The sequence below is a fragment of the Gasterosteus aculeatus genome, chromosome 17 (assembly GCF_964276395.1).
Source record: "Gasterosteus aculeatus chromosome 17, fGasAcu3.hap1.1, whole genome shotgun sequence".
NCBI classification, from domain to species: Eukaryota; Metazoa; Chordata; class Actinopteri; order Perciformes; family Gasterosteidae; genus Gasterosteus; species Gasterosteus aculeatus.
Genome location: NC_135705.1, coordinates 6584871 through 6610733, shown reverse-complemented (window position 1 = coordinate 6610733; position 25863 = coordinate 6584871). Strand labels below are relative to the sequence as shown.

The following is a 25863-nucleotide window of genomic DNA, read 5'->3' as shown; positions in this document are numbered from 1 at the left end:
GTATTCTGTTCCTGGTTGGTAAAAAAGCTTTGTGTACCACCGGTGCAAAAGTACAGCGTGTCAGGCCACTCGCTCTGATGTGTTATATTGTTTGTGCAAAATAAGCACATTGTAGGCAGATGGAAAGAGTAAGCAATAGCTGTAATGTCAGCAAAAAACAACAATTGCAGTGTATTATTTAAAGGATAATTCCGTCATTATACAATGCACTTTGTTGTCCTTTTATATTCATGAAATCCCTTATGGTGGCGTTTTAAGTGGGTGGTTGTCAACCAACAAGTCACACCTCGAATACCTTATAAAGTTCCCTTCGCCGCCTCATCCAAGAAGTAGTAATTATCTGGTTATCTCGCTTACACGGCGTGTTAGTCATGTTTCTGGTTTAGGATATATTCACAAAAACGGTCTGCTTTTCACCTGGTAACACAAGCGCCAAATGTCTACCAAGTGAATTTAGTATTTCAAAGAAGTTCAATATTTGCTCGCCGATACAATTCAAGCCTTTCGCAAACGCTGTTATCAAAATATAATTTGAAAAACCTCTGAGCCTGAGATCAGGCTTTTATTACGCTTCATTCTCTGTGGTTAAAGATATTTCCTTCCTCTTACAAAACATATTTCAGATTTTGGGAGTGTCAAGAATTTCCTCACATACTGTAATCAAATAAATAGTAGGGTGCAGTGTTGATTCATTCAAATGGCTTACTGAAAGAAATACATTATATATAAATTTCCCCTTCTGCAGCCTCACCTGCATTTTCATTGAAAGGGAATTATACATCCTGCATTGCTTTTTATCCCGTCTAGTTACAGTAATCAGACACCGCTGCACCACGTCTATTCACCGCGTTGTAAATCAGGACAATACAACCGAACATTCTGCTCTTTAATGGGAATGTGTATGTTTGTTCTGATTATTGTGTCAGTAGATGATCAGAAGAAGGAAGGAGGAAGAAAAAAATGACAACAGGGATCTTTTTACCGCAACTGTTAAGGGTTTGTACACACACACACACACACACACACACACACGCACACAGAGGGGGGAATCCTTTCTATGCCGTGCAGAGGTTTACATGCGTAAAGGCTTTGAACTTTCAAAAATTCAACCCTTTCCAATTATCTTAAAAAGGCCAAAGAGTCTTGGCTCAAGGCCGTTGTGCTTATTGTTGAAGGGAAGAAGGATGCAATCAAATGGAAATGGGCTCTCAGTAAGAGAAGATGTTTCTGACGTTATTTCTTTTTATCAGTAGTCCTTGAGTAGATTATTGCGGCTGTTTAAACTCCAATCTTATCTCTCCTACTTTCAACTTTTACTTTGTGGAGCAGAGGTGGCACCAAGTCACAGTGACGACCTACGTCCCAAAAGCGTTAAAGTTGATCCAGTAAATTAATCATTTGTGGCAGACTTTGGGTTTGGGAAAGTAATCAATCAGTAAGTCCTTTCAAGTTAAAATGCTGAAGTCCAAGTGAATAATCAGTTGCTGCTAAAGTGAAGGTATTCATTATTTCAGGTACAGACATGATGTGCTGTCATTTTTTAATCTAAAAAGTGGGTTTTTATCACTATGTTTGATGACGCTGAAATAGAAACCGACTTAATCATATTATTTATATTTATATATAAAAGCTGTATCTATATTCCTCTTGGTCTCCGGTATTTCGTGCTCCAGTTTAAATCCTTATGTTGAGACAACTTGTCTGGTAATAAAAAGTGACTTCACAACAACAACTTATCGCACTTTGAAATAATGAGGGTGAGCCGCGTGAGTCATGTGAACGTCTACTGACGACATGTCGGTAACCAAGACTATAAAAGAGCAAGCTATCAACAAAGGTAATAGAAATACTCAAATAAGTTACATGGGGATAGTCATATGTTATTTCATAGCAGTTCAATTTCTTTTGTCTCTGACAAAAATGTAACTCACAATACATTTGAGTTAAACTCATTCCATGCGTTAAGCATGGCTGCCGTCGCAGTAGTGCTGGTTTATTTTTAGAGACAAAAGTGAAACAAATACCTCGTTCAAGGAATGAGGAAATGTGACAAACCCGTAGAGCCACATGGGGTGCTGTCAGTTACGTTATGGTTTGACTCAGACAATTCTTGGGAATATACAGGACCATGTTCTCATAATCTAATCACACACACAAGTAGTGTGTTGCTCAACGCACAACCTTTGGCTCTCTTTTCTCTAACTGTGATGGCAGAGTTGGGTGACAAAGTGTCGCCTCATAGCAAATGTACTGGAGAAAGAGCTGAAATCTACTGTTTTAATTTGCCCGGACTTCTACTGATCTTCTACTGCTATTGTCATCTTATAAATGTTGTGTTTATTATGATTAGTCATTTCTTTATGCACAATGTTGCGCTCGATTTTGGATTAAGCGAGATCTGAAGCCATGGAAGGCTTACGTTTAACTTATTAGGATAACATCTGATCGAGAAGGAGGGTTTAGAAATTGAACAACCGGGCAGATGGCCGTCTCATTCGAGTGCTGAAAACCCAAACAGATAAATGACCAATTATTTTTATCATTTTGGTAATTTGGTAATTCCATCGTCTGGAATGGTTGAGCGAGGTTGTATCATGTGTCCTGGTGTTTTGCATTATTTTTTATTACTTTAATCAGTACTTTCAGAATTGTTACTTTTTCTTGTCTTTTGTGTGTATTTATATATGATATATGTGAGTAATTGTGATTGTGATTACTGTTCGTTTATGTATTATTATTTTTATTTTTTTTGGACCCCAGGAAGACTAGCTGTCGCCTCAGCGTCAGCTAATGGGGATCCTTTTAAATAAACAAAAACATTTTTGAGTTAAAAATAAATTCACGGTCAGGACGGCTCCTTCTTCAGCATCAAACACAATCAAAGAATCACTGCACTATGTTGAAGGATCTCATGGTACATGTATGTATATGTATTATTTATTTATTTATATTTGGTGTGAGGTACAAAAGCTATTCGAGGTCAATGTCAGATTTTCATTCTTAATTTTCTGAATAATGAAATGTATTAAATAAAAATATATTCGCAAGTGTGAGTCGTGGCTTCCGCTGTGTCCCGTTCCCAGAACTGGGACGGGTCAGAGTTCGCAGGTCGCGCTGGCGGTGAGCACTTCCTGCTGCAGCGGGGAGGAATGTGTTTGCTGCAAAGCAGCTGACTTCCTTGTTTTTAGTTTATGAAGCAAAGATAACCAACAACAAAAGACTACTGTACTAAGAAAATAAATGTGAACTACGACTGGAAAATGAAGTGAACAATGCAGCAAAAAAAATAAAAAATCCAACTGCTGCGGCGCCTCTCGTTCTCCAGGGTAAAGTTTCAGGGTGTCTGATAAATAATCCCCTTTTACCTGCATTGTGTGGAAACAAGCTGACAGGAAACACTGGACTGCAGTTCCCAACACACAGACTATAATTCCTTCTATAGTAATACAAGTATACAATACTTCTAAGTTTACGCCTCAGTATATTTAAGCTGAGACTGAGCAAGTTTTACAGTGATTGTGAAATCAAATAATCGCAGCCATCCCGAGCTATGACGATGTTGTGGTGCGTGACAGGTTTTGTTTACCGAAAGTTCTTTACCACTTAGCCTACGCACTACAAATAAGGAAGAAAGGGAAATGGCGTGTTTAACCCAAGGCCCTGCGGATGTTATCTCTTCATCAGGTTTGATGTCACGCACATGCATTTATCCTGTAAACACAAGCGCGCGCTCTTTCTCTCTCCCACTAAAACGCCTCCAATGGAGGAACACCGTGACCGTCATGTCGCTGCTTTGTTGCCAATGATGAAAGCAGCCGAAATGGGCAGCTGCTCTCAGTCGAGTCGCGTGGGATTGAAAAGCCATAATGTTTAAGCTCGGATTGAAAAGTCTCACGTCTTCTAGATTATTTTTAGAGCTCCTATTATCTTTTGTTCACCAATTTAAATGACAAAAGGAACGGGGAAGTTCGGCGAGGTCTAAAAGGCTGTGAGGTCACCGGTGATCCGGGCTGGGTGACATTTCCCGGTGGTATTTTACCTTTGCACATCCTCGTTCCTGGTGCCGAGCCAGGAGGGCGTGGGGGCGAAGGCCGGCTTTACCAGCAAGCAAGGCTGCAAACACGCAGCGCTGCTGCTGCTGCCAGGAGGGGAATTCAGCACATGTCCTTGACATGGGAGGCTCGCATACTTTAGAGTTAGAAAAAGAAAACAAATAGAGAAGACTCGCTTCAAACGCTAGAGATACTAATGTGCTGTCTGTTTCTGTTATCTGTAAGCTTTTGGTGTTTCTAACCAGGGACGCGGGGGGGGGGGCTGAGGGGCCACAGGGGGACGGAGAATGTCCAGCTCGGGGAGCCTGGACGTCCGCCAGACTCGTCTTTGTCCGTGAGCATTGCAGCAAGGCCGATGGGAACCCGAAACGTCACTCTTCTCAGGGCAACTTTAAAAGTATTTCCAGAATAAAAAATCAGATTTTTCTTTTTAATGAATGATAGGGAATGAATGAATTTAGAACCCAGTAAAGACTGCCGGTGTTTACCGAGTAAAACTGTGATTCCTTAGAAAGGATTGGTTGTGTAACAGCAAACAGGATTAAAGATTAAAACAAGAAGATCAAATGAGAATAAGTAGATTTGTTGGGTGAACATAATACGTGTAGCTGCATATGTTTTGTCATTAATGGAGGTTTTCAAATCATTTTCAGTAAGAAGTGAAACTGCACAATAAAATAATAAATAAAATATTCAGTACAAAACGGACAAACCTGCAGTATTTATCTTACTCAAACTCAGCAGGGATTTGTTTACGGAGTCATTTGTCCTTTGTGACTTCAATACTTTTGTTGTCTTTATTATGGTCCCCTGAGGATTATCATTATTTCTTCATTTTGTGTGGCAACGGTGAGAGAAAAGAGCGAATTGTGTAATTGCCAGAGCAATCACCCCGTGTCCTTGATGCTGAATGTCAATACATCTGCAAAATGAGGTCATTTAGTCTGACTCAAAGTTCCCTCTGTCGACCTTCAATACTGCTTTCCTCCTCCTCATGTGTGATCCATTTCATTGGTGATTTGGTAAACCCACTGGCAAACCCTATTTGCTTTTTAACTTGATCTGTATGCGACACAGACGCTCTGTTTTTCAAATACTGAGTTATTGATGCAAAGGGAGAGCTCATGCGCGATGAATCAGTGAGCAATACCAAGTCTTTTGAAGCATAGATAGATTTTTTTGCACTGTAACTAAACACAACGTGACGGACCGGGCCTCCACAGATCTGAAGGCGATCAGCACAGTGACTGCTAGGCAGCATTCACACTAACTTATTATCTTCACCCAAACACAGTGCGGAGAAAACCCTGCGGCGCTTTTCTACGCATACGATTGAACGCAATTCATGCGGGCTCTATTCGCCTTTCAAACGAGCCGTAACCGGGACAGAGTCCCAGGGCCACATTCCCGGAGGCCCCAAGGACTTGCAGTTTTCAGGACCACCATGGCAGCTGTAAGATAATGAGCGCAGTATCAAAGATAACCCCCCAAAAAATTAGAATGACGATTCAAATAACAATTTTGATGAAACCTCCAACTAGTATCGTATTCAAACACGGAAAGAAAGAGAGGACGCCGAGTATCGGCCTGCGCATCGCTTTGTCGTCTCTATTTGAGTCGGCATTGTTGGGGACTTTGGGCCTCTCTGAGCAACACGCAGCCTTATGAACTGGTCCATTCCAGTTCTTCCAAAGTCAGCGATGAAGGATGACACTGCGATGCCCAATAAGGGATTTATTGTTTTCAAAACCCAGCTGCATCGAGCTGAAGTCACAGAGGAATGTGTAAAACTTTGAAATGTAATGCTGTTTTAATCAGCCAAACAGACACGCGATGACAACAGACAGAGATTTCACGAGAACAAAGCATTGTGTTATGGGTTCAAAAACAACTGGAGTATTTTACATTTCTTTCCAGGTTATCCAGGTCACGCATGTTGGGGATTCACAAAAGCTGAGACCAAAACTTGAGGTACTTGTAAGTGGAGTCAAAATGAAACTAATTACAACTGTAAATCTGTGCCTATATCTTCCTTTTCTATTATCTGACATAAGAATATTTAACATTGCATATACAATTTTACAATTCTAATATAGTTTATAGAAATATTCCTTTTTCATAACACGAGCACGTTGTGTTTGTGCAGCGAGATACTGAATCCCCTGCAACTTCATCGTTCATCGATTCAAGTTTAATGAGGAACCGACAAGCAGCAGTGGCAACATCAGCTCTGTGGAACAGCTGCAAATATTTCTCACTTCCATTTTCGGAGCAGCGCTGGTGGCCTTTACGACACCTGACCAGCTGGGAAACAGTCAAATGAATAAGCTTTCCAATGCATGCGCGTGTTCACAGCAACGTAGGCTCACACTCATCCAAAAACAGGAAATGACTCGAGTTTGATGTGTGCTGAAGCATTTCAGTGTGATAGGTGTCCTCATTGTTCACATATATCCATCCGGTTTTAATTTAGAGTTCAATTGACTACAAAGAGACGGATCCAAACCGTGTCATAAGACGTGTTTGTGAGTCTGTCACTGTGTTTTTGTCTCGGCTCTGCAAACCCAGCGAACATGAGCCACCCGTGTAGAGCTCTGGCTTATGTGGATTGTGTGGTTTTGAGCATTACGATTGAATTTTGTGGATCTGGGTCACCTCATGTATCACGGCAACACTTATGTCACCTCCGTGTGAATTTAGAGGGAGGTCGGGATGTGTCGACCCGAGACACACACACCTTGCAGGATGACTTAATAGAAGAGGTGAAATCCTCCTCCTGCTACATTGATTCTCAGGCAAACAAAAGGTTCCAATTACATGACCTCAGACCCTTCACGGCATTATGTCACATGCATTTATCTTCTGTACACTTCACAACACGTCTCCCGAAAAACCTCGACAAAGAGCAGCAGCTGAAGTCCTCACGAAGCCTAGAGAAAGACTATTTGCAATATATTATATATATATCCGCATTTTGAATTCTATTGCATTATAGTGGTATATAAATGAAACTCAACTTTCCATAACTTGCACAATGTTGCAGTTGTTGGTTGAGGTGCTTGTAAAATCCTCCCATCTGGTTAAATCAATGTTTTATTTTCCAAACTTCAATTCTAAATCTACTTAATTCAGAAAGTAAAATTGTAATCAAACATGTCAGAAAAACAAGTTCCATTTAAAAGACTAACTGCGTCCATGTATTTATCAGGAAAGCGGTCAGTGTCTTATATTAAGCACAAGGACACGTTGGCTAGTGGATCAAAGGTTCAAATGGATTCTAAGATCAGCGCCAAGATTCATTCGGTCATTCGCTGAGTCAAACCGTTGTGACCCCATTTATCGGAGCAGCAGAGGCAGGTGTCAGTTTACTTGGTTCATCCAACGAACACAAGCTGCTCCGTTAAAGCATCCTGCACCCATTTTGTATTGTGTAATTATTATGGCTGTGAGTGGTACAACAATCTTAACCCGCAACCTAACTACGTTGATTTAAATGACAACGTGCACAAGACAAAGAACCAGAAGTGCTGAATGAAATCTAGTACACGGTTTCATATTTGCAGAGGTGCATCATCCTCTTAAACAACGGTTCCCTATTAAGCAATCATCTGAATAAACAGAAAGAAAAATGACATTGACTTAGTTTCCAATCTCGTACTTTATTCTGGGCATATAGAACATAGAATATATTAAATAATGCATAGAAGAACTTATCAATGGCAATACATTCTATGACAGTGACAGTTGGAATGGGTGTTCAGTATGTAAGTGGCATCTCCAGCCGGCGGTAGACAGTGTTATGCGCAGGCTGAGATGGGGTGGCTGAGGCCGCTGAAGTAAGACTTTTCACGATCGCTCATCACTTCAAAGTGCAGCGGCTGCTGGCAGAAGGTGCACTCTGCCGAGGAGTGGGGCTTCACCTCCAGGCCCACCTCCTTCCATGTGTCCACCAGCCTCTCTGTGGAGGGAAAACGGTTGAATGATTATTACCAAGCAAAAGGTTACGGTCAGATACCAAATGCATACAGATTAACCACAGAGGTGAGTGTTTTGACAAACAGTTTATAATCTGGTCTTAAAACGCCTCCGGACTCCAATGCAAATGAGGCAAAGTATCACGTCCAACAGCACATTACATGGATTACTGTGCTCTTACCAACAAAGTATTTCATCATCTCAGGGGTGTGGTGAGGCGTCGGGGCGATGCGCAGGAGCTCGTCGCCCCTGGCAACGGTGGGATAGTTGATTGCCTGGACGTAGATGTTGTGGCGACTCATCATGATGTCACACACCTCTGTGTTTTTCTCCGCGTCCGCCACCTACAGATAGAAACGCACGGGATTAGAACGGCGCCGCACCGGGAGACACACCTAGGACTTCCTGGTACGTTATTTCAAAACGAACGCGGCGAAGCGAGAGATTACCCGGATTGGGATGATGTGGCTGGGGCAGTGCACCACTGGCAGCCCCGAGTCCATCAGCATCTGCCGGAGCAGCTTGACGTTGCGCTGGTGTTTGCGTCTCAGAGTGCGGCCCTCCTGCCCTTTGAGGATCTGGATGGAGTTCCTGGCGCCGTTTAGCAGCATCGGCGGCAGAGAGGTGGTAAAGATGAAGCCTGCGGCGTAGGAGCGCACCGTGTCCACCAGGGAAGCCGTGCTTGCGATGTAACCGCCCACACAGCCGAAAGCCTTGCCTGCAAGAGGACATGGTGCACAGGGGGGGGTTATTCTTTGATCAAGGTTGTTGCGAAAGCTCCAGGGACATGACTTAGCGTTCTTTGATGAAAAGTCACAACGTTATGTCCAGTGGTCTAGAACAGCCTCCCCTGTAATCTCACAAAGTAGATCACTCGGAAATGGCAGCGGCAGGAGGACAGGGGCCGGAACGCTCAGAGTTGGAAATAATTGTCCTCTCAGCTTGACAGCGACGCACAGACCCCGGGAGTAATTCAATAAGAGCGGTACAAGAGCCCACAGTCGCCTAGCAACCACAGAGCTGCTCTGGCTTCTTTAAGCCCTGTGGCATATTGTGTCACATAAATGCCGCTCGAGGTTTGAGAACCACAAAACAAAAATCATCAATGCTTAGTTAGTCATCCGTATTTAGTTCAACAAGAGGTTACATGCTCACCTAATGTCCCCGAGATGATATCCATCTTGTGCATGATGCCGTCCCGGTCTCCAATGCCCCCTCCTCTGGCACCATATAGTCCCACGGCGTGAACCTCGTCTACGAAGGTGATGGCCCCAAACTCGTGAGCCAGGTCGCACATCTCCTCCAGAGGACACACAGCGCCTGTTTTCCACAAAGAATAGTTTATTTATTAGCCAAATTACATATACATGGCTAGATAACATTTTTAAATGATGTTCTTGTGGGAGCAAATACGTAGCTGTAATAATCCTGCCAGCACAAGGATACCCAACAACTAGATAATAAACAAGTTTAAAAAAAAATAATGCCCCAACTTACCATCCATGGAATGGACGGTCTCAAAGGCCACTATCTTCGGTTTGGTGGGGTCGCCCTTCTGTAGAACCTCTCGCAGATGGGCCACGTCATTGTGGCGGAAAACAACTTTCTTAGCACCGCTGTTGCGGATACCCATGATCATTGAGGCGTGGTTGCCCGCATCAGAGTAGATCTCACAACCTAGAACCGTTCAGTAGAAAAATGGGAAAGCGAGGATGAGACTTTGCACCACAGCATGAACTAATGACCAACTTCTAAACATACAAGAGCGGTGGATTTACTGGAAACATATATAGATATAAATATTTTTTATTTTGTACCCGGTAGCATCTTGGCGAGGGTGAAGAGGGTGGAGTCATTGGCAACAAAGCAGGAGGTGAAGAGCAGTGCGGCGTCTTTCTTGTGAAGGTCAGCCAGTTCTTGTTCAAGTTCAACGTGGAACTTACTGGTCCCAGAGATGTTCCTGGTGCCTCCGGCCCCCGAGCCGTGCTTTTGTAAAGTCTCCCTAAAAAAAAAAAAAGGAGGAAGCTTAAGCTTTAAGCTTCAACACCTTTTTGTGCCGTCGGGCCACTCAAGATGGAAAGATGTAACTTGAGTTGTAGTAAGGGACGTCTTGTTTCTGGGCGTTACTACTGGTGATACCGGAGCTGGGCAAGCTCATGCAAGTTGAAAAGGAAAAAGAAAAAAGCCCCACCTCGTTGGGACCCGTGAGGTTTACGTGATAAGGGTAGCAGACCCACGCCCAAACAAACAATGGACAGGAACACCTGGGTGTTGATTGTGATTATGGGCGGGGTCTTAGCTTTTGGGAGTTTTTCCCCCTTTCTCTGTTCGGCTAAATCGTCCCATGTGACACGTGGACAGCCGAGAAAAACATTTGTCTCATTACATGTAAACACATCCATACCCAAAGGACGGTATTTCCTACAACACACACACACACAACGTCTCGTCAACACCAGAACTCACATAATGGACTGCACGACCCGAGGGTGTCGACTCATGCCCAGGTAGTCGTTGCTGCACCAGACAGACACGTCACTCTTCTCCTCTAAGGAGGCGGTGAAGTTGTCGGCCATGGGGAACTCTTGGGCCAGGCGGTTCACGGTCTTGAACACGCGATAAGTGTGGTCACTCTTCTTCTCCTCGATCTTCCTCTCGAAAAACTCGTCGTACTGGTAGCGGGACCCTGTAACGGAACAGGAAGGCAAGGCTTGCTTAATTGCGGCTTGCATTGTGAAGGATGTAGCAACCCGTAACATGAAGCCTAGGCACACCTTACTCAAGAGAAGCAGGACGGAGGTTGTTGCTAGTGTGATGTAATGTGTGAGGACAATGTGGTTGCTTAACAAGGCTGCAGTTCTGCATAAATCCTTTTCCATACAAATAAATTGCAATAGCATCCAAATAGAACTTACAACTGCCTGGCAAGTTGTCCTGCAGCAGGTGGGAGATGCCTTTAGGTCTCTGTTTCAGGAGGGTCGTCATTAGATTAGTTTTCTTCTCTCCGCTGCCCTTAATGTTGCTGGCAAAGGACGGCTTCAGCTGGGCTGGAGACAGCTCTGCAAAAAAAAAAAAAGGGGGTTGTGATGTTAGCACAATAAACAAAAAAAATGTGAAAAAAAATGTGATTAATCAGACTCATCAAAAGCCTAATCGGTTTCCAAACAAGTCTTACCTTTCTTGACCGTGCGGACTTCCTGAACATCTTCTTGGAACTCCATGCTGACCTGGCGGACCACACTGCTGTTCTTTTGGCCCATCTCAGCCGCCAGGAAAGGGCATTTAGAGGCCGATGCCTGGCCGGAGGACGGCACAGGGTGGCCACCGGGCAGCTTCGGCTCCCCATCTTGTTTAGGGCCTACAAGTGGTCAATAGGAGGTTTCAACTATTCAATTCTTCAATTCAAAGATTTTATTGTCAAATACACGCCACCTGTGTATTGAAGTTCTCATGCTTGGCTTTTCTGGAAAGCCGACCAATTTTAAAATTAAAATAAAATTACAATATTTACATAAATGCACATGAAATAAAAATAAGGCAGAAATGAGGTAAGGGGAAATGTGCAAAACTGAGCAGGTTGTACAAAAAAATTTAATTAAATCAAATGTGTGCAATATAAATTAACAGTACAGTACAAGTGAAATCCTAACAAGCTAATGTGCAGACCAGTTGTGAGTTAGGTTATTACGGAACATCTTCAAAGAAAACCGTACAAGGCAATAGATTCTGTCAGCCATTGAGTCACCTGGGTAGTAGTTTACTTTATAAACTGCATTAAAAAAGACAAATGCTGCATCTACTCCTTTGCCACCCTCACCTTCACCAGCCGACGTGATGTCCTCGGTCTTCTGGTGGGAGGAGGAGGATGAGCAGAGTGCCCGAGCTATTGGGGGAGCCATCGGTTTAGCGGCCAGCTCCATCATGAGGGGGCATCGCTGGGCGTACACCACCATAGACTTCTTGGACTGCTGGAAGAAGGCCTGAGGCATGCGAGCCAGGAATGGACAGCGACGCACGATCACATCCATGTCTGCAGTGGTGACGATTGTCCAGATGTCTAAAAAGGAGACAGTCGAAAGGGTTTTTGAAAACGTCCGCAGTGGAGCGCAAGGAGAACCCTTTAGCAGGGCGTTTACCTGCCCGCAGCAAATAGCGCTGGGTTCAGATGACGTCACTTATTAAGTGCCATCACGTAGGAATGGGAAATATTCCAAGTACTGCCTGTGTCATAAGCCTTCCCCGGGCTGAAGGTCTGAACATTCCTAGACAGAGTAATCGCTCACACAGCTTTTTCCGCGCACTTAAAAGTTCTTACACAAGGCGCACACTTTAGTGCAACTAAACTGATTTTTGGAAAAGCTATCGTCTACCGGTATTACTCGTGTTGATTAAGATCGTATTTCGTATTCGTTGCTTTTACTTTTTACTCTATTTGGACCCACTACTTGAAAGGTGAAATAAAAGCATGCGGCATTGACACAAGCCTCTGGACAACCTGCTATTATAAGCCGGCAATTTTACAAAAACTGGGAATATTTTCCAAGCGTCCGCGAGCTCTGTGAAGTGGTTTTACGTAAAGAGTCCGAGAGGCTTTCAGGTTGGACGTTATAACACATTGAGAGAGCGAGTGTCACGACCGGTCAGTCACACGTGAGACTGTCATTACAATAACCGTTTAGGGTAACAGCGTATTTATAAACCGTAGCTAATGTCAGACCGACTGGCGAAGTCTCAACACTAGCGGGAACGCTCGTGATCTTCGCCGGCTGCCCTCTAAGCTAACGTTAGCAGCCTTGCTAACGTTAGCTTAGAGGCTACACCCAGAAGTCAAGATGGGGATAGGAAAATAAGAAACTTACCGAATAAAAACGTCCCGCTTCAATGGCGTAATGCTCTTCGGCTGGCGCGTGGCGGTCAGGATGACAGCAGCGGAGGTGATCTAAAGTTAGACTCTGATTAAAACGCCCGGTTTACGGAGCCGGTAGAGCAAAGACAGCTTCGTTATCCTGCACTGAGGACGAACGAAGAGGACGCGGTTGTGCAAGTGCTTATGAGTGTTCGCTATGGCTGAAGTCTCGCGAGGTCTTATTCAACGTGAATGGGTGTTCCTTACGATCAGCTGTGTGACTCATGCATGTGATCAAACTGGTAATTTACAAGTTATTTCCTGTGTATGTATTGGAAGTTTATATATAGATATATATATATTGAATACGTTTTCAATTTTTTAAGAGGTATATTACATAATTATTGTTGAGTTTATTGACGTGAAGGCATTTTCCCAGGACTGCAGATTCACAGACATGAATTGACATTAATAATGTCTTAATGTCTGCCAAATTTATGGCAACAATGTCATCTGAAACTGCTCCTTCAGCGGTTGGATTCCAAAAAAAACATGTTTTTTAAATGGAAGTACATGACATGAATACTAATCATGTATTCATGGATTAGTTGATGAGTTGAATGGAGGGATTTTATGTGCCCAAGTGACCTCCAGTGTTAAAAAAGAGTCATAGCTGGTTCTTAAATATGGACTGCCGTCTAAACAGCTTATAGAAAACAGTTCACTTTGTGTTGATTAAACATATTTGCTTGGGTGAGTTTGGCAGACAAAAGAAAAACTTGAAAGAAAGTTGAGACCTACATTGTTACAAACATTTGAAACTTCACATACATAAACATAAACAGTATGCACCTCGTTACAAGTGCATTCAATTAACATTACATCTGTCAGTTAACAACCCTAAAATAATTGCTGACTTTAAGAAAATAATCAGTCTTTGTTGCAGTTGTTGTATTTAATTGCCATGATGGCTTGTGGTCTATTGTTATTATTGAGGACAATACAACACATCCATATCAATAAAGACAATACCATCTATCCATTCGTAATCTCACACCCCCTAAAGAATGTCTCCAAATTGTCTTTAATTAAAGAAGCAAATAATTTTGGCTGCAAACATCCTCTATCAAATATATTTCAGTGGTATCTCCATTTCATTGTTAGCTCCTTAGTAAAGACAATCGCTGTGTTTTGCTGCCCTCTCCAGTTCATTTTAGGTGTCAGCAATGGCTGCTATCAAGTTTGACCCTTTTTGCATCTAGGACGAAAGTGGATAGGTTTAAGAATGTCTATGCACTTTATGTGATTTAAATGTTATGATACTGAATGTATTTTTTGTGATTGAATGATAGGCCAAAAGACAAATAACGTTTTGAGTGACGGTTAAGTATTTAAATTGTGTGCTGCTTAAACCTAGATCCACAACAATTCAGAGAAAAAACAATTCGTCCTTTGTCTGACAGCTATACATACTATAGATGTTGGACACAAAAGCACTGATTATCTATAGCACTTATATGATAGACTATTATAGATTAAACTACCCAACAGTATATAATGTGTGAAATGTTCAAAATGATCACAAAAAATGCAATTTCCACCTGAATGCAACATTTATAATCAAATTATAATAAACATGAACATCCATTAGGGCTTAAGACTCGTATGCATGAGAATAATCCTTTCCCCAGTCTCCCTTTGTCCAAATAATTTAACATAAAGCATGTCTATCAGCATTGAGTGTGTCACATGCACCATATGTGTGAAACTCACAACGAGATCTCTGATATTCTTGTGCCTCTAAGCAAAAACAATCTTCTCATAACTATACATGAGCAGAAAGGAGACTCATCCCAGGAGCCTGACGGGGTCGGGATGATATGTGAGGTAGCAGCAGGTCAGACATGTATTTTGTCCTTAAACCATTCAGTGCTTTATAAACCAACAGCAGGATTTTAAAGTAAAATCTTTGTTGGACAGGGAGCCAGTGTTAAGACCTCAGAACTGGAACGATGTCATCCACTTTCTTGGTCTTGGTGAGGACTCGATCTGCAGCGTTCTCAATCAGCTGGAGTTGTCTGACTGGCTTTTTACAGAGTCCCTTTGAACACCCCGTCACTATAGTGCAGTCTACTGGAGATAAATGCGATGATTAGGTTCAGGGTGTGCTCTTTGTTGGGCGGGTCACATGCTGAGTCACATGCTGAGTGACAAACTGGAATGGGGAGGTGAAGATGCAATGAGAACAGCTGCACTATCTTGGTCCAACCAGGTTTCAGTTAGAACCCGAATATTAAGTTTGTGCCTAATGCCCAACAGTAACCTCCTCTTGGAGGTGGAGGGGGGAGTTGGGGACCGGAGCCGGTCCCTAATGATGACGTTGGAGACTCCTCCTCTTGGCTCCCCCTAGGTGGGAGCATCTTTCCCTGAAGGTCTCTATATGTGCTTTTCTTATGTTTACACTCCTCCTGTCTCTTGCCTTTGGCAGTGGGAGCCCCCGGGTGATGCAGAAAGTAAAATAGATTAGAGCTGCTGAATAGTCTTGACTTGTTCAGGTACACTTAATCGGCCTTAAAAAGATGCCTGTGCTCCTGGAAAAGGAAGAAATATGTTAATATGTACCGTATAGTCAGTAGTTGAAAGACGTCTTTCATCTCCTCCTCTGACTTGTGGTATAGAGGACCACTGATAAACACCTCAGCATTGACAGAGCCGACTGTGGTTAACAAATCAATAAAGTTCAGAACTTCAGACTGTTGCTTCAGAATATCACAATGATGTTTTTTGCCGTGGGATGGTCAGCCATGATGCTCAGGATTTGGACTCTTGTGTTAGAGACCATACCTTTTCGGAAAGCAGAGTATTTTGGTATTCTTGCTGCACATCCTTCCACCATCTTTAACAGTATATTCACCATCAATCGGAGTCTCAGGCCCAGTCAGTAGCTTCCCCTGCAACCACATCAAGGGATTGAACTCACAACGACCACTAAATGCTTGTGGTGCGCGAGTCTTGTTGGAGTTCACATGGTACAATGCAAAAATTAAAATGTATTAATCTCATATTTTTCCTGCATGTCATTGGGCAGTTTGACTCCTCTGTGATTTGCCGAAATGGTAGTTGGTTCCAAATGGTTCAATACGGTATTTTTTTATTTTGGACCGGTGGTCATATAAAACCCAGGATTTGAAGAGACGTCCCATCAGGCAAAGGCCCCTTGTATACGAGACTAAAGATGAATCTATAATAAAAATAGTCTTAAATTGCGAGGAATATGGGAATGTGCATTTATAATGCATATCTTGCATACACCTGATTTGAAGACCTGTCTTGAAGAAGGGCATTAGGTATTGCTCCACATTGACATGTTTCAACGTCACATGATCTTACAATAAATATTGAATCATGAAATATGTAATAAAATTATTACATTAGCAATCAATAGAGGGCGGCACGGTGGTGTGGTGGTTAGCACTGTCGCCTCACAGCAAGAAGGTCCTTGATCCGGCAGCATGTTCCCCTGGAGCTCTGCATGTTCTGTCAGGGTCCTCCGCCTTCCTCCCACAGTCCAAATTGGATTAGGTTGGTTGGTGACTCCACCCGTGGGCGTGAATGGTCGTCTGTCTCTGTGTCAGCCCTGCGAAACTGGTGCACTTAAAGATCTGGATTTACTACAGGTACAATACACATGTCTGAAAATGAACAAACCCGCATACTATAACAACAAAATATTTTAAATATAATTATTTAAAAAAAACAGCGTAAAATATAGTCAGTTTGATACGGGGAACTCGTTGCCCCGGTAACATGGGCGGAGCCTCGGCCGAGTGACGCATCTCCGCGGCGGCCGCTGTGTCTCCAGGAGGAGACTCCGCACCGTTTCCTGACTGAATCCGCCCTCGAGTCTCGAAAGCAGCCATGGCGTCGGACTCGATCGGTGGTCTCGTTGTTGTGTTCGCTTTGTCCGTGGTCTTGGCCCCGTGTGTATCCGGTGAGTTGTCCTTGTTTAAACACGGACCGGTCCCCGCGTTCCTTCTGTGTCTCTCGCGGTGTCAAGTTGCGTTTTTCGTAAACGTTATCGCGGTAGCTCATCTTGAAAGCTAACGTTAGCTGGTAGAAAGCCGGAGGACCGGGGCGATGTCAGGGACGGTAGCCTCGCGGGCCGATAATCACCGTTCAATCCCTGGTTATTGAGATTGTAACGTTAGCGTAATGTGCGCCGTTCACGGTACCGGATCAGTGCATCTTATGCTACGATTTGAGGGTCACTAACTAATAAAAGGCCACTTACGTCGATCAAGTGACTCAACCCTCGATTTACTGCTTTGTTGTTTCCTGTAACGTTTAAATGAACTAATCGTTACCTTAGCTGCTACTGTGCGATATGATATCGGTATTTTAAATAATATAAATAATGGGCTGTCTTTACATTAAAAATGTATTTTACATCAGTATTTGTAAAGATGAACATCTTAAGTCAACCTGCCTCATTCATATAACTAAAGGTGGACAAAATGCTATATAAAAACATATAATGTAACTTAATAAGAAACTCTTATATTGAGTGTAGGATTATACCTATACAATTGTGTGATACTGTCATTATATTTTTGCAATGCTGCAGACACAACTTGTTGACAAATAACCACAAAGACAAAAGTAGAGAATATTTGACAATTGTGTTTCATCAAATTAGCACCATTTACCATCCTCTGTCACAGTTCATCTCCACTTGTTGTTGAGTCGTATTGAGACTGATGTTTCTTTGCTTCTATGGTTCTTCTCTGTTACAGCAGGGGATGACTGCCAGGCCTATCAAAACATACCATCCCAAAAATGCTATTTACGATTTTGCTGCGGCAGTTGCCTGAACAGATACTGCTGTTCGAACAGTTTGTCCCGGTTTACTGAGGATGCACAAGAAGACTGGTATTACGTTTTATTATTTAAAAGATGATACATGAACTCTTAACTTAATTTTCCTTTTTTCCCCCCTGTGTGAGTTCAGCGGAGATGAGTCAATGCAGCATGATGTGCAATAAGTCTAATCGTGCCGCCAACAACAGGAAGTGTAGTCTTCCTGTGCATGACCATTGGCACAAAGCGAATGTCTGATTTTATTGCAAACCTAGAATGACTCTGTGCTTATCTATTATTTATGTTCAAATGAAATTCATGTATTTATGTGTTTGCCAGTTGTGGTGATTGCACTTGGGATAGTTGTGACAAATGTGTTTAATACTGTTTTCTATCATTACCGGTACAAGTATGAATAGATTGACTTTTTAGTGCACTATTCTGTATCATTAACGTAAAGGCAACTGTTTTTCATGATGTTTTTCTTTCTTTCTCTTTTAGTGATTTTATCTATAGCTCTCATTTTACACCGTTGCCCATGATCCTTGGTATCGGAAGCTGCGTCGTCATTCTCCTCATCTTCATCTGCTGCTGTGTCTGTCCCTGCTGCTGCCTGTACCAGATGTGCCGCAAGCCAAGACGTAAGTAGCCCCTTTAACGCCACACCAGCAATTCAATCCAATAAGTCTATTGCTCAGGGATGCACCAATCACATCCTTTCAGTCCTGATGCTTTGGTTATCTGCCGATCTGCCGAGTACCGATCTAACACCGTTGTCTGAATAATAAGCCGTATGCCTCTGCCTGTGGGAGAGACTGCGATCGCTCCTCTGAGGGTAAGGCAACATCAGACTTGACTTGGCAAAATACTTTTAATCGCCAACCTTTGCTTTTAAAGGAACCGCTATGTTACAAAATGCATCTTAAAGAGGAAGCCCTTTTAAAGTATTAGTTCAATAAGGTATTAGCGTGTCAATGAAACATTGATTGAAATTTCTCGTTCTGTTGTACACATCAATATTACAAGACAAATGCACATCAGCATATGGTGCAAGTTACTCGCAATATTACTATCTATGAGCAGAGCATGTGAGTTATGTAGTGTTTACTTCAAGTTCACATCCTGAAACTACTCAAACATTTGCACAATGGTCGACCCGAATGGGCGTAAACATCTGTTTCAGATGAACCGAAACTAAAATGGGTGCAGGAAGGAAAGTGAATCTTAAGGTGCTTCAGCTAGGTAGGTAGTTCAGGGCAATGATTGCATCATTGCCCTGAACTACCTACCTAGCTTTGTTTTATTTTCTTTCTATACCGTATTAAAAACTAAATATCAACTTGAATTTACGGTGAGCTGTTGTCCAGTCATTATTCCAGCTTTTAGTCCGTGTGAGAAAGCAAGACACTCTCATGTCACCATTCCCTGCATATTTTCATGTATATATTAAAAATCAACCATCCATTATCATCAATATACATACACATATACTCACATGACATTTGTCAGGATTGGAGCCAGTTTATCTACCAAGTTCTTATAATACTCTGAAGGGAATCCATCTAACCCATGCGATTTTACGGGTTTTATTAAGGAGACGTCCCTTTTAACCTCCTCCACCGTTACTGGGCTGTCCAAATAATTCTTTTGATCCACTGGAATTTCTGGTAATGTAATTTCTGAAAATAATTTCCTGCAAATTCTGTGCAGACTGAACCCAACCACAAAAACGTCTCTACACCAAAACGCAACCCTGCTCTTTTTTTAAAATTGAAAGGTTCGGTTGGGTTTAAAAAAAAATAGCAGCAAATAGTAGCAAGTCGGTTGACTCTTAAACGCTTTGGTACTGTGTTTGCAGCACGCGGTCTTAGCTGTGTGTAGCTGCACGTGTACGTTTCCTGCCAGCTGCCGACAATGAGCAATTGTTGTTGAGCTTCTCAACGTAGATCGAATGCAGCCTCTTGAGTACTTGACTTTGGTGATCACTAAAAAAGGGAACTGTGCTGAAGTGCTTTAGTCTTACTCATAACACCGGCATTGAGACACTGAACATTTCCAAAATCACATGTCACTGCCGACCGTTACAAAGAGGTTCTTTTATTCGCACGTGTCATCATTCGGCAGGCTGTGCAGGTTTTCGCGTGGCTTTTAGGGGGATCATGTGCTGTGAGCCGTTGTAGTCATCAGGGATAAGACATCAAGATAACTAACTTAATTTACTTTTTTTACAAGGGTATGTTCGTTTTCAGTTCTTGTCAGTGTACTTGATAGATATCAGCTGTTCAAAAACAACTTGATCGCAGTCTATGGTTAAGTCAAATGTTTCCTGCCAGAGCATACTTCAGATGATATTCTAAAAGTTACTGTCAAAATCAACAATTCGAAGTTTAAAACCCCCCATGAATTGACCATCTGTGTAGCCAGAGCGCGATGTATCTTACGGCATGTGAGCACATGGGCACTACAGTTCATTTTGAGTCAGGCAAAAATTATATTCATAATTAATAAGAGAAATCGGGAATATACCCAAAGTTAGACGGTTATAGAATTCAGATTAATTTGTAATTTTGGGTGTCCACTGTTATCGCAATAAGTACTTTGTATAGCTTCATCGAACTCAAGGATATTACACGTCGACTCGGCATCACAGACTCCGGGGCTCAACTGCTACAGTTGTCTTGTTCCCAAAAGTCCACAGAGCTTCTGAGACACGACGTCACCATGGTAATCAACCAGTCTTCATGTGCAACGGCCCCCCATCATTAACTTCTCAAAAGTCTGATGACAGTGCGTTTAGGGTCCTTGGAAACAGGGCAAAAACAGTTTGCAAACCAGTCTCTGGCTCGTATAGTTTCATTTGCCTCTTCATTACATTTAAAAAAAATGTAATGAATTTTCTTTGCCTCATCAGGAGTATTCTTGAAGATTTAACAGACAGGCAGACAAACTTTTTTTTTAACTGGACACAGTTGCTGTAATTTGCTCATTTGAGGTTAATGTTGTAATCTGTGAGATGGAGAAGTGTTGACACTGTACTCTTTCAGGTCCTGCTCTTGGAAATAAGCTGACAAAAAGTTACCTGGTTTAGCGGAGTCATTGGGGGTGTTAAAGGAACCGAAACAATTCGAAAATATAAATAACGCACTTGTTAAACATGACAAGGCCTGCATAACCGATTGTGTTAACAGTATATTATTTCTGCATTACTCTTGTCTTGGTTATATATTTCATCTGTTTTGGTGTCAAATTTTAACTCTGATTTATTCACATAATGGCGTTATGACTTGTGGTCATGTTGGTAATTTTTTTTTCTCCACGATAGGTCATGAGTCATGTAACAGTAATTGATGTGGAAACGGTTTACACTGTTGCAGCCGTGTTGAAAGACAGTAAAGGGAACTCTTAGACAGAGTAGTTTTTTATATTTTCAGTTTGGTGGTCAGGACGGACTACTTCGCACACTGTTTGCGTGTGGATTTCTGCCTGTCTGAATGGGCTTTGTGCAATCCTCTGTTTGTGTGACCACTACAGCAGGGTGGCTGTAGCTCTAACTCAATAGTCCTACGGGGAGATTTCTTCTTCGGTTTCCCCCCCGTACTTAAACTGGATGTTGCATTTCTATTCTTGTCCACCCTTTTCAAGTCTTGCAGGAAAGTACCTGAGATCCGTTGAACGCGCCCCCCCCCCTTCTGCGCATCCTGTCGGTTTGGTCTTTGCAGCCTGCTGCTTCAGGTTTTGCAAAACCAACGCAGAGCTCTGCCACGGAGAGGCTAAAACACGGGGCGGGGGGGGGATGTTCCTGGGCTCTTGCATGCCGGGATCCCTCTCGGGAATGTCAGAAGCGCCACTTTAGGGTGACTCACTGTTGCCACGACAACCGCATTGGGGGAAAAACTCCAGAACATCCCACGTCATTTGCAGGAAGTGGGCACGATGACTCCCACTTAGGGCAGACAGCATTTTATCTGAGAGGCACAACCCGGAGCAAATAAAGTACGAAAAACACACGTTCGTGTGACACTGTGATCACCAAAGTCAACTTGGATCTTGGAACTCCTCTGCATTTGGGCAGATCTCAGAACTCAGAAGAACCCTTTTCTTTTTTTAGTGCGTAAATGAAAATGGTTTAAAACGCTGGTTGAAACACATGTAGGTACACAAGTAGAAATTATACCACAGATTTCCTGCATCCTCTCTGTGTTCTACTCAATAATTATGTGACACCAAATGAAGTAGCATACTATTTTAGGACACCATATTTTTTTAGACATAATTTCCCCCCAGGCCCGTTTTGCCCGTTATTTATTTTTATTGCCTTGGTTTTTCAGTTGTATACATGCAGGTTATTGTCTGTTTGTCATGGTCAGTCTTTCAACCATTCATGTAACACAAGAATTTCTCCTTTGTACAAAAACAGATTTCCTCTTTTTTATGTTGAAATGCTATTGTGTAATTCTGCAGTTGCTTTGTCAGCCAAATCAATCTCATGTACCACTTTATTTTATTTCTTTCACTGTCCAGCATGTTTGTGTCCCCCCCACAAACACTCACAGTATTTGCCCTCTGCTTGCTTCTAGCTGTGGTCGCAACCAGCACCCACACCACCGTGGTGACCACCACTCCTCAGCAGTACCCGCGGCAGCCAACCGCAACACCCGCGCAGCCTCAGTCCTACCAGGGGGGCCAGTATCCAGTCTACCCTCCCCAGCCGGTGCAGTCGGGTTACGGGGCCCAGCCGGTGCCCCACGGCTACGGGGCCCAGCCAATGCCCCAGGGCTACGGGGCCCAGCCAATGCCCCAGGGCTACGGAGGTCAACTCATGGCACCCTACCCTGGACAAGCAGTCGTAGCGGGACCCCCACCTACATATCAGGAAGCCAGTGAGTGGGAATTTTCTGTAACTTGGCTAAAAAATGACATGTCTAAATGCCCTAGCAGTATTGCCAACAGCAATAGTGAATGTGTGTTTTGTATAGAACGATAATCAGACAAATTTGATTAGTCAAACAAACTGTAACTAAAAATGAAACCAAACCAGGTCTCGAAATGTACACTTACTGAACTCATTTTTATTAGTATTAGTATTCTCCCAGATTAATCTAAATGTGTGAAAAAATGTGGATAAGCTCAAGCTTCATTTCCCGACTGATGGTGGCACCAGCACATTTAAAAATGTTTTTATAATAGTTGTGTGTACTTTGGTCAGCTTTTAAGAAGGGCGCATTCCTCAAATGGATCTGAAGGGAATGGACGGCTGCCCCCCCACATTCTCCAAAAAAGCAAAAAACTTCAACATAGGATAATGACTCATTATAATGTAGCTTTAAAAAAAAAACATTAATTAAGCAATTATGATGCCTCAGAATAGCTGCAGTCGGAAGTGTAGGTGGTACAACTGCTGCTGCTGTGAAGTAGGCTGGCGTCTGGATTTTATGATCCAGAAATAAACCGCTGCTGTTGACTTTGTTGAGCGGGAACTGAAGTTGTGGTTCCTGTAAAAGCATGTTCCTCCTTTCCGTCTGCAGCCGGTCCCGGCTTCCCACCCAACCCGATGCTCTACAGCCAGGCGGCGTACAGCCCCGGCCAGCCGGCGTACCCTCTGCAGCCCCCCGGCCAGCCGCAGCCCCAAGGTCCGAACTCGCACAAGGACTACCTGGCCCAGCCAGCGTACAACCCGGACTTCACTGGATAATGAGCCACGCAGCCACTCTGAACATGGCGCAACATTTTTGAAACTTGGCAGAAAGAGTGCGGAGATACAAGGTCCCCCCAGAGCCGCCTCCACCCCAAAGGTTTCTGGTGGTTAAATATAGAAATGTTCTGACACATCTATAAATGTTGTGGTGCATCTGTTGTCAGAGAGTCGCAGAGTGAACGTGTTGTTACTTCGACTTACAATGTGAGATTGTTTTCTATACATTTTTCTTTGTGTCTCCATCTTGGTAAATTACACATAAAACCACTGAGTCTGATTTCCAAAAAGCAGACTAAGTGCTCTGACATTTTGCAGCCTTATTAACACGCCGACGCTGTGCTACGGCCCGAATATTCCTGAGCCGTTCACTTATTCCTCACGAGGGATTGCCGTCAGACTCCCGGGGTAAACCTTCGGAGCAGGAATCTCATTTCTTTCTGCCAGTTTATTTTGAAACACCTGTTACTTTGGAACAAATCAAGTCCAAGCTGTGTGCTTTGTCCGGCCACAAAGGGGCTTCTTTGATGCTTCAGCAAAAGGGAACGTTTCAAAATGTCAATTCAACGAAATAAGCCTTCGCTCACAGGGACACAGGCTGTTTTTTGGGGGGTTTTCATATGCAAGGGTGGGTTCACTTACAGATAAATGTTTGCTTTGTTGCTTGTTTTCATTAATTGCAACTCAACTGAAATGCATCGGCAGCTTTGAATGGAAAAACCCCAATTCTTTTTGTAATTTTCTTTTTTTTCGTTCAATCAAACAAACATCCACAAAATGTGTAAAATACAAGTCGATTGTGCCTTCTCAGCCATATCATTATTTTATCCAACAAAAGTGAACATGTTCTACACAACAGTATGAGATCTTATTTCCTGGTTATTCATGCACATTTAATTCCTGTTTGACGTAGTGTTGTGTTACCTTTACTTGACTGTCATAAACATTAACTTTGAAGCTCCAAACATTTTACACATTTTTAAACATCATACTTTGAATTATTAAGTATTCTACCATTTGTCATCTGATACCTTTTTTCTTTCTGAAAATTCAAAATCACCATTGCCTTAATTCGAACAGGTGGTCTGTTGCGTTACTTTTTTTTATTAGTTTTTTTTACCTAGGAACTAAAAAAAACACGCCTCGCTCTGCTTTGTCACTTTTGCTTTCCGCAGACTGAAATTTTACTTCTGACTGACTTTACTTCTTCGGATCCAGCTGAGCTCTCAGACGTACAGTCACCGCTCAGATGACGACCTTTCTAACCTCCCTGCTCGCCAAGCTTCCTCTTGTTACGCTTTGTCAAGGAACATAGTACCTAATATAATCCATTGTTACGTTTTATTACATGTGGGATTCACAGGTTGCAGTATGCCGTTGGCTCACATCCATGCTGGGGGCTTATTTCAGTGTGTCAGCTGACGTGAGACATGCCGGCTAATGAAAGGGGCCGATGTTTGTGGGGAACGTGCATGTTTTTTTTTTACAACGACCAAGCCATTTGTTAGTGTACCTTTTGTAGGATTTCCCTTTGTGTGAAGTCTGTTTTTATAAATGTATTTTTCCCGTTATTTCTGTCCTTCCGCCAGTGTTATTTCTTCAGGATGATTGTATTTGGAGTGTTTTTATTTGCGTGTGGATTATAGCCATTTGTGTCCTTTATGAAAGACAAACCACCACAGATTTATTCTTTTTCCTTCTTCTTGTCCAAAGACAATTGTCTTTGAAGCTACTTTGATAATATTAAAAACCCACCATTTTTTTCTGCACAGTTCAATAAAATACATTTAGTTTTTCCCCAACTTACACATTTCCATTATACAAGAGATGATGACTCAAAGTGCACTTTCTTTCTGTGTGGGGCTGCTTGGGGGATTTTACCTACAAGCTGCAGCGGGGGCAATTTCTTTTTTTCCCCCTGGTCCTCTTGAATCTCTATATCCACAATTTGTCCAAACCACTGAAAACTGCAGATGATCTTGTAGTTTTTAGTCCATGTAGCTCTGGGCTTCAGCAGCTCCTTGGTATATGTAATAGTTATGGTGAGGAACACGGTATCAAATACAATGCCAGTAAAAGTGCTTTTTTGGATCCGTACAACCAAAGAGAATAAACGTCAAAAATATCTTCACTCCCAAGTTGTCGGGTAACAATCTCGGTGCCTGTGCTGAAGTAAAAGATCAGATGACAGCGGATACTGATGTATTCTAGTCAATACTGCACACTGACGAGCTACAGAGAAACAGGTTTACCGAGACTCAAAGTAGCCGCCGATGATGCCCGGAGGGAGTAGTGCAAGTGAAATGTGTGGCTGCAGGAGTCAACACTTTCCAAACTGTCTTAGAAAATCGTCTGTATAAATGTATGAATGATTTAGTTTCTGAACAAAAATAAAAAATTAAGTTCAGTACTACACGCCAGTCCTAGCCGTGGAGACGTTG

The 25863-nt window shown here is 42.7% G+C and overlaps 2 protein-coding genes across 2 annotated transcripts; one reads left to right on the top strand and one right to left on the bottom strand.

Moving 5' to 3' along the window:
- Positions 1-7691: 7691 nt before the first annotated feature.
- On the bottom strand, positions 7692-13097 carry alas1 (aminolevulinate, delta-, synthase 1). The gene is made up of 11 exons (XM_040204265.2): positions 12887-13097; positions 11845-12084; positions 11203-11385; positions 10943-11086; positions 10494-10713; positions 9845-10029; positions 9525-9704; positions 9183-9347; positions 8477-8745; positions 8209-8371; positions 7692-8010 (listed from the first exon to the last, which is right to left on the bottom strand). The coding sequence occupies exons 2-11, from the start codon at positions 12053-12055 to the stop codon at positions 7850-7852; spliced, it is 1881 nt and encodes a 626-aa protein (XP_040060199.2). The 5' UTR covers positions 12056-12084; positions 12887-13097; the 3' UTR covers positions 7692-7849.
- A 3550-nt stretch (positions 13098-16647) lies between these two features.
- On the top strand, positions 16648-25224 carry LOC120834890 (uncharacterized). The gene is made up of 5 exons (XM_040203243.2): positions 16648-16864; positions 17667-17802; positions 18232-18371; positions 22308-22610; positions 23256-25224. Exons 1-5 carry the CDS (start codon positions 16792-16794, stop codon positions 23420-23422), a joined length of 819 nt encoding a protein of 272 aa, XP_040059177.2. The 5' UTR covers positions 16648-16791; the 3' UTR covers positions 23423-25224.
- The last annotated feature ends 639 nt before the right edge of the window (positions 25225-25863 follow it).

What these genes read in the sequence shown, in the direction of transcription:
- alas1 (XM_040204265.2), bottom strand. Translation starts at nt 12,055, where the DNA reads ATGGATGTGATCGTGCGTCGCTGTCCATTCCTGGCTCGCATGCCTCAG. An exon ending in AGTCCGCACGGTCAAGAAAG is followed by an intron (nt 11,087 to 11,202) that starts GTAAGACTTGTT and finishes TTTTTTTTGCAG; the next exon opens with AGCTGTCTCCAGCCCAGCTG. An exon ending in CCTCGCCAAGATGCTACCGG is followed by an intron (nt 9,705 to 9,844) that starts GTACAAAATAAA and finishes GAACGGTTCTAG; the next exon opens with GTTGTGAGATCTACTCTGAT.
- LOC120834890 (XM_040203243.2), top strand. Translation starts at nt 16,792, where the DNA reads ATGGCGTCGGACTCGATCGGTGGTCTCGTTGTTGTGTTCGCTTTGTCC. An exon ending in GATGTGCCGCAAGCCAAGAC is followed by an intron (nt 18,372 to 22,307) that starts GTAAGTAGCCCC and finishes GCTTGCTTCTAG; the next exon opens with CTGTGGTCGCAACCAGCACC. An exon ending in ACCTACATATCAGGAAGCCA is followed by an intron (nt 22,611 to 23,255) that starts GTGAGTGGGAAT and finishes TTCCGTCTGCAG; the next exon opens with CCGGTCCCGGCTTCCCACCC.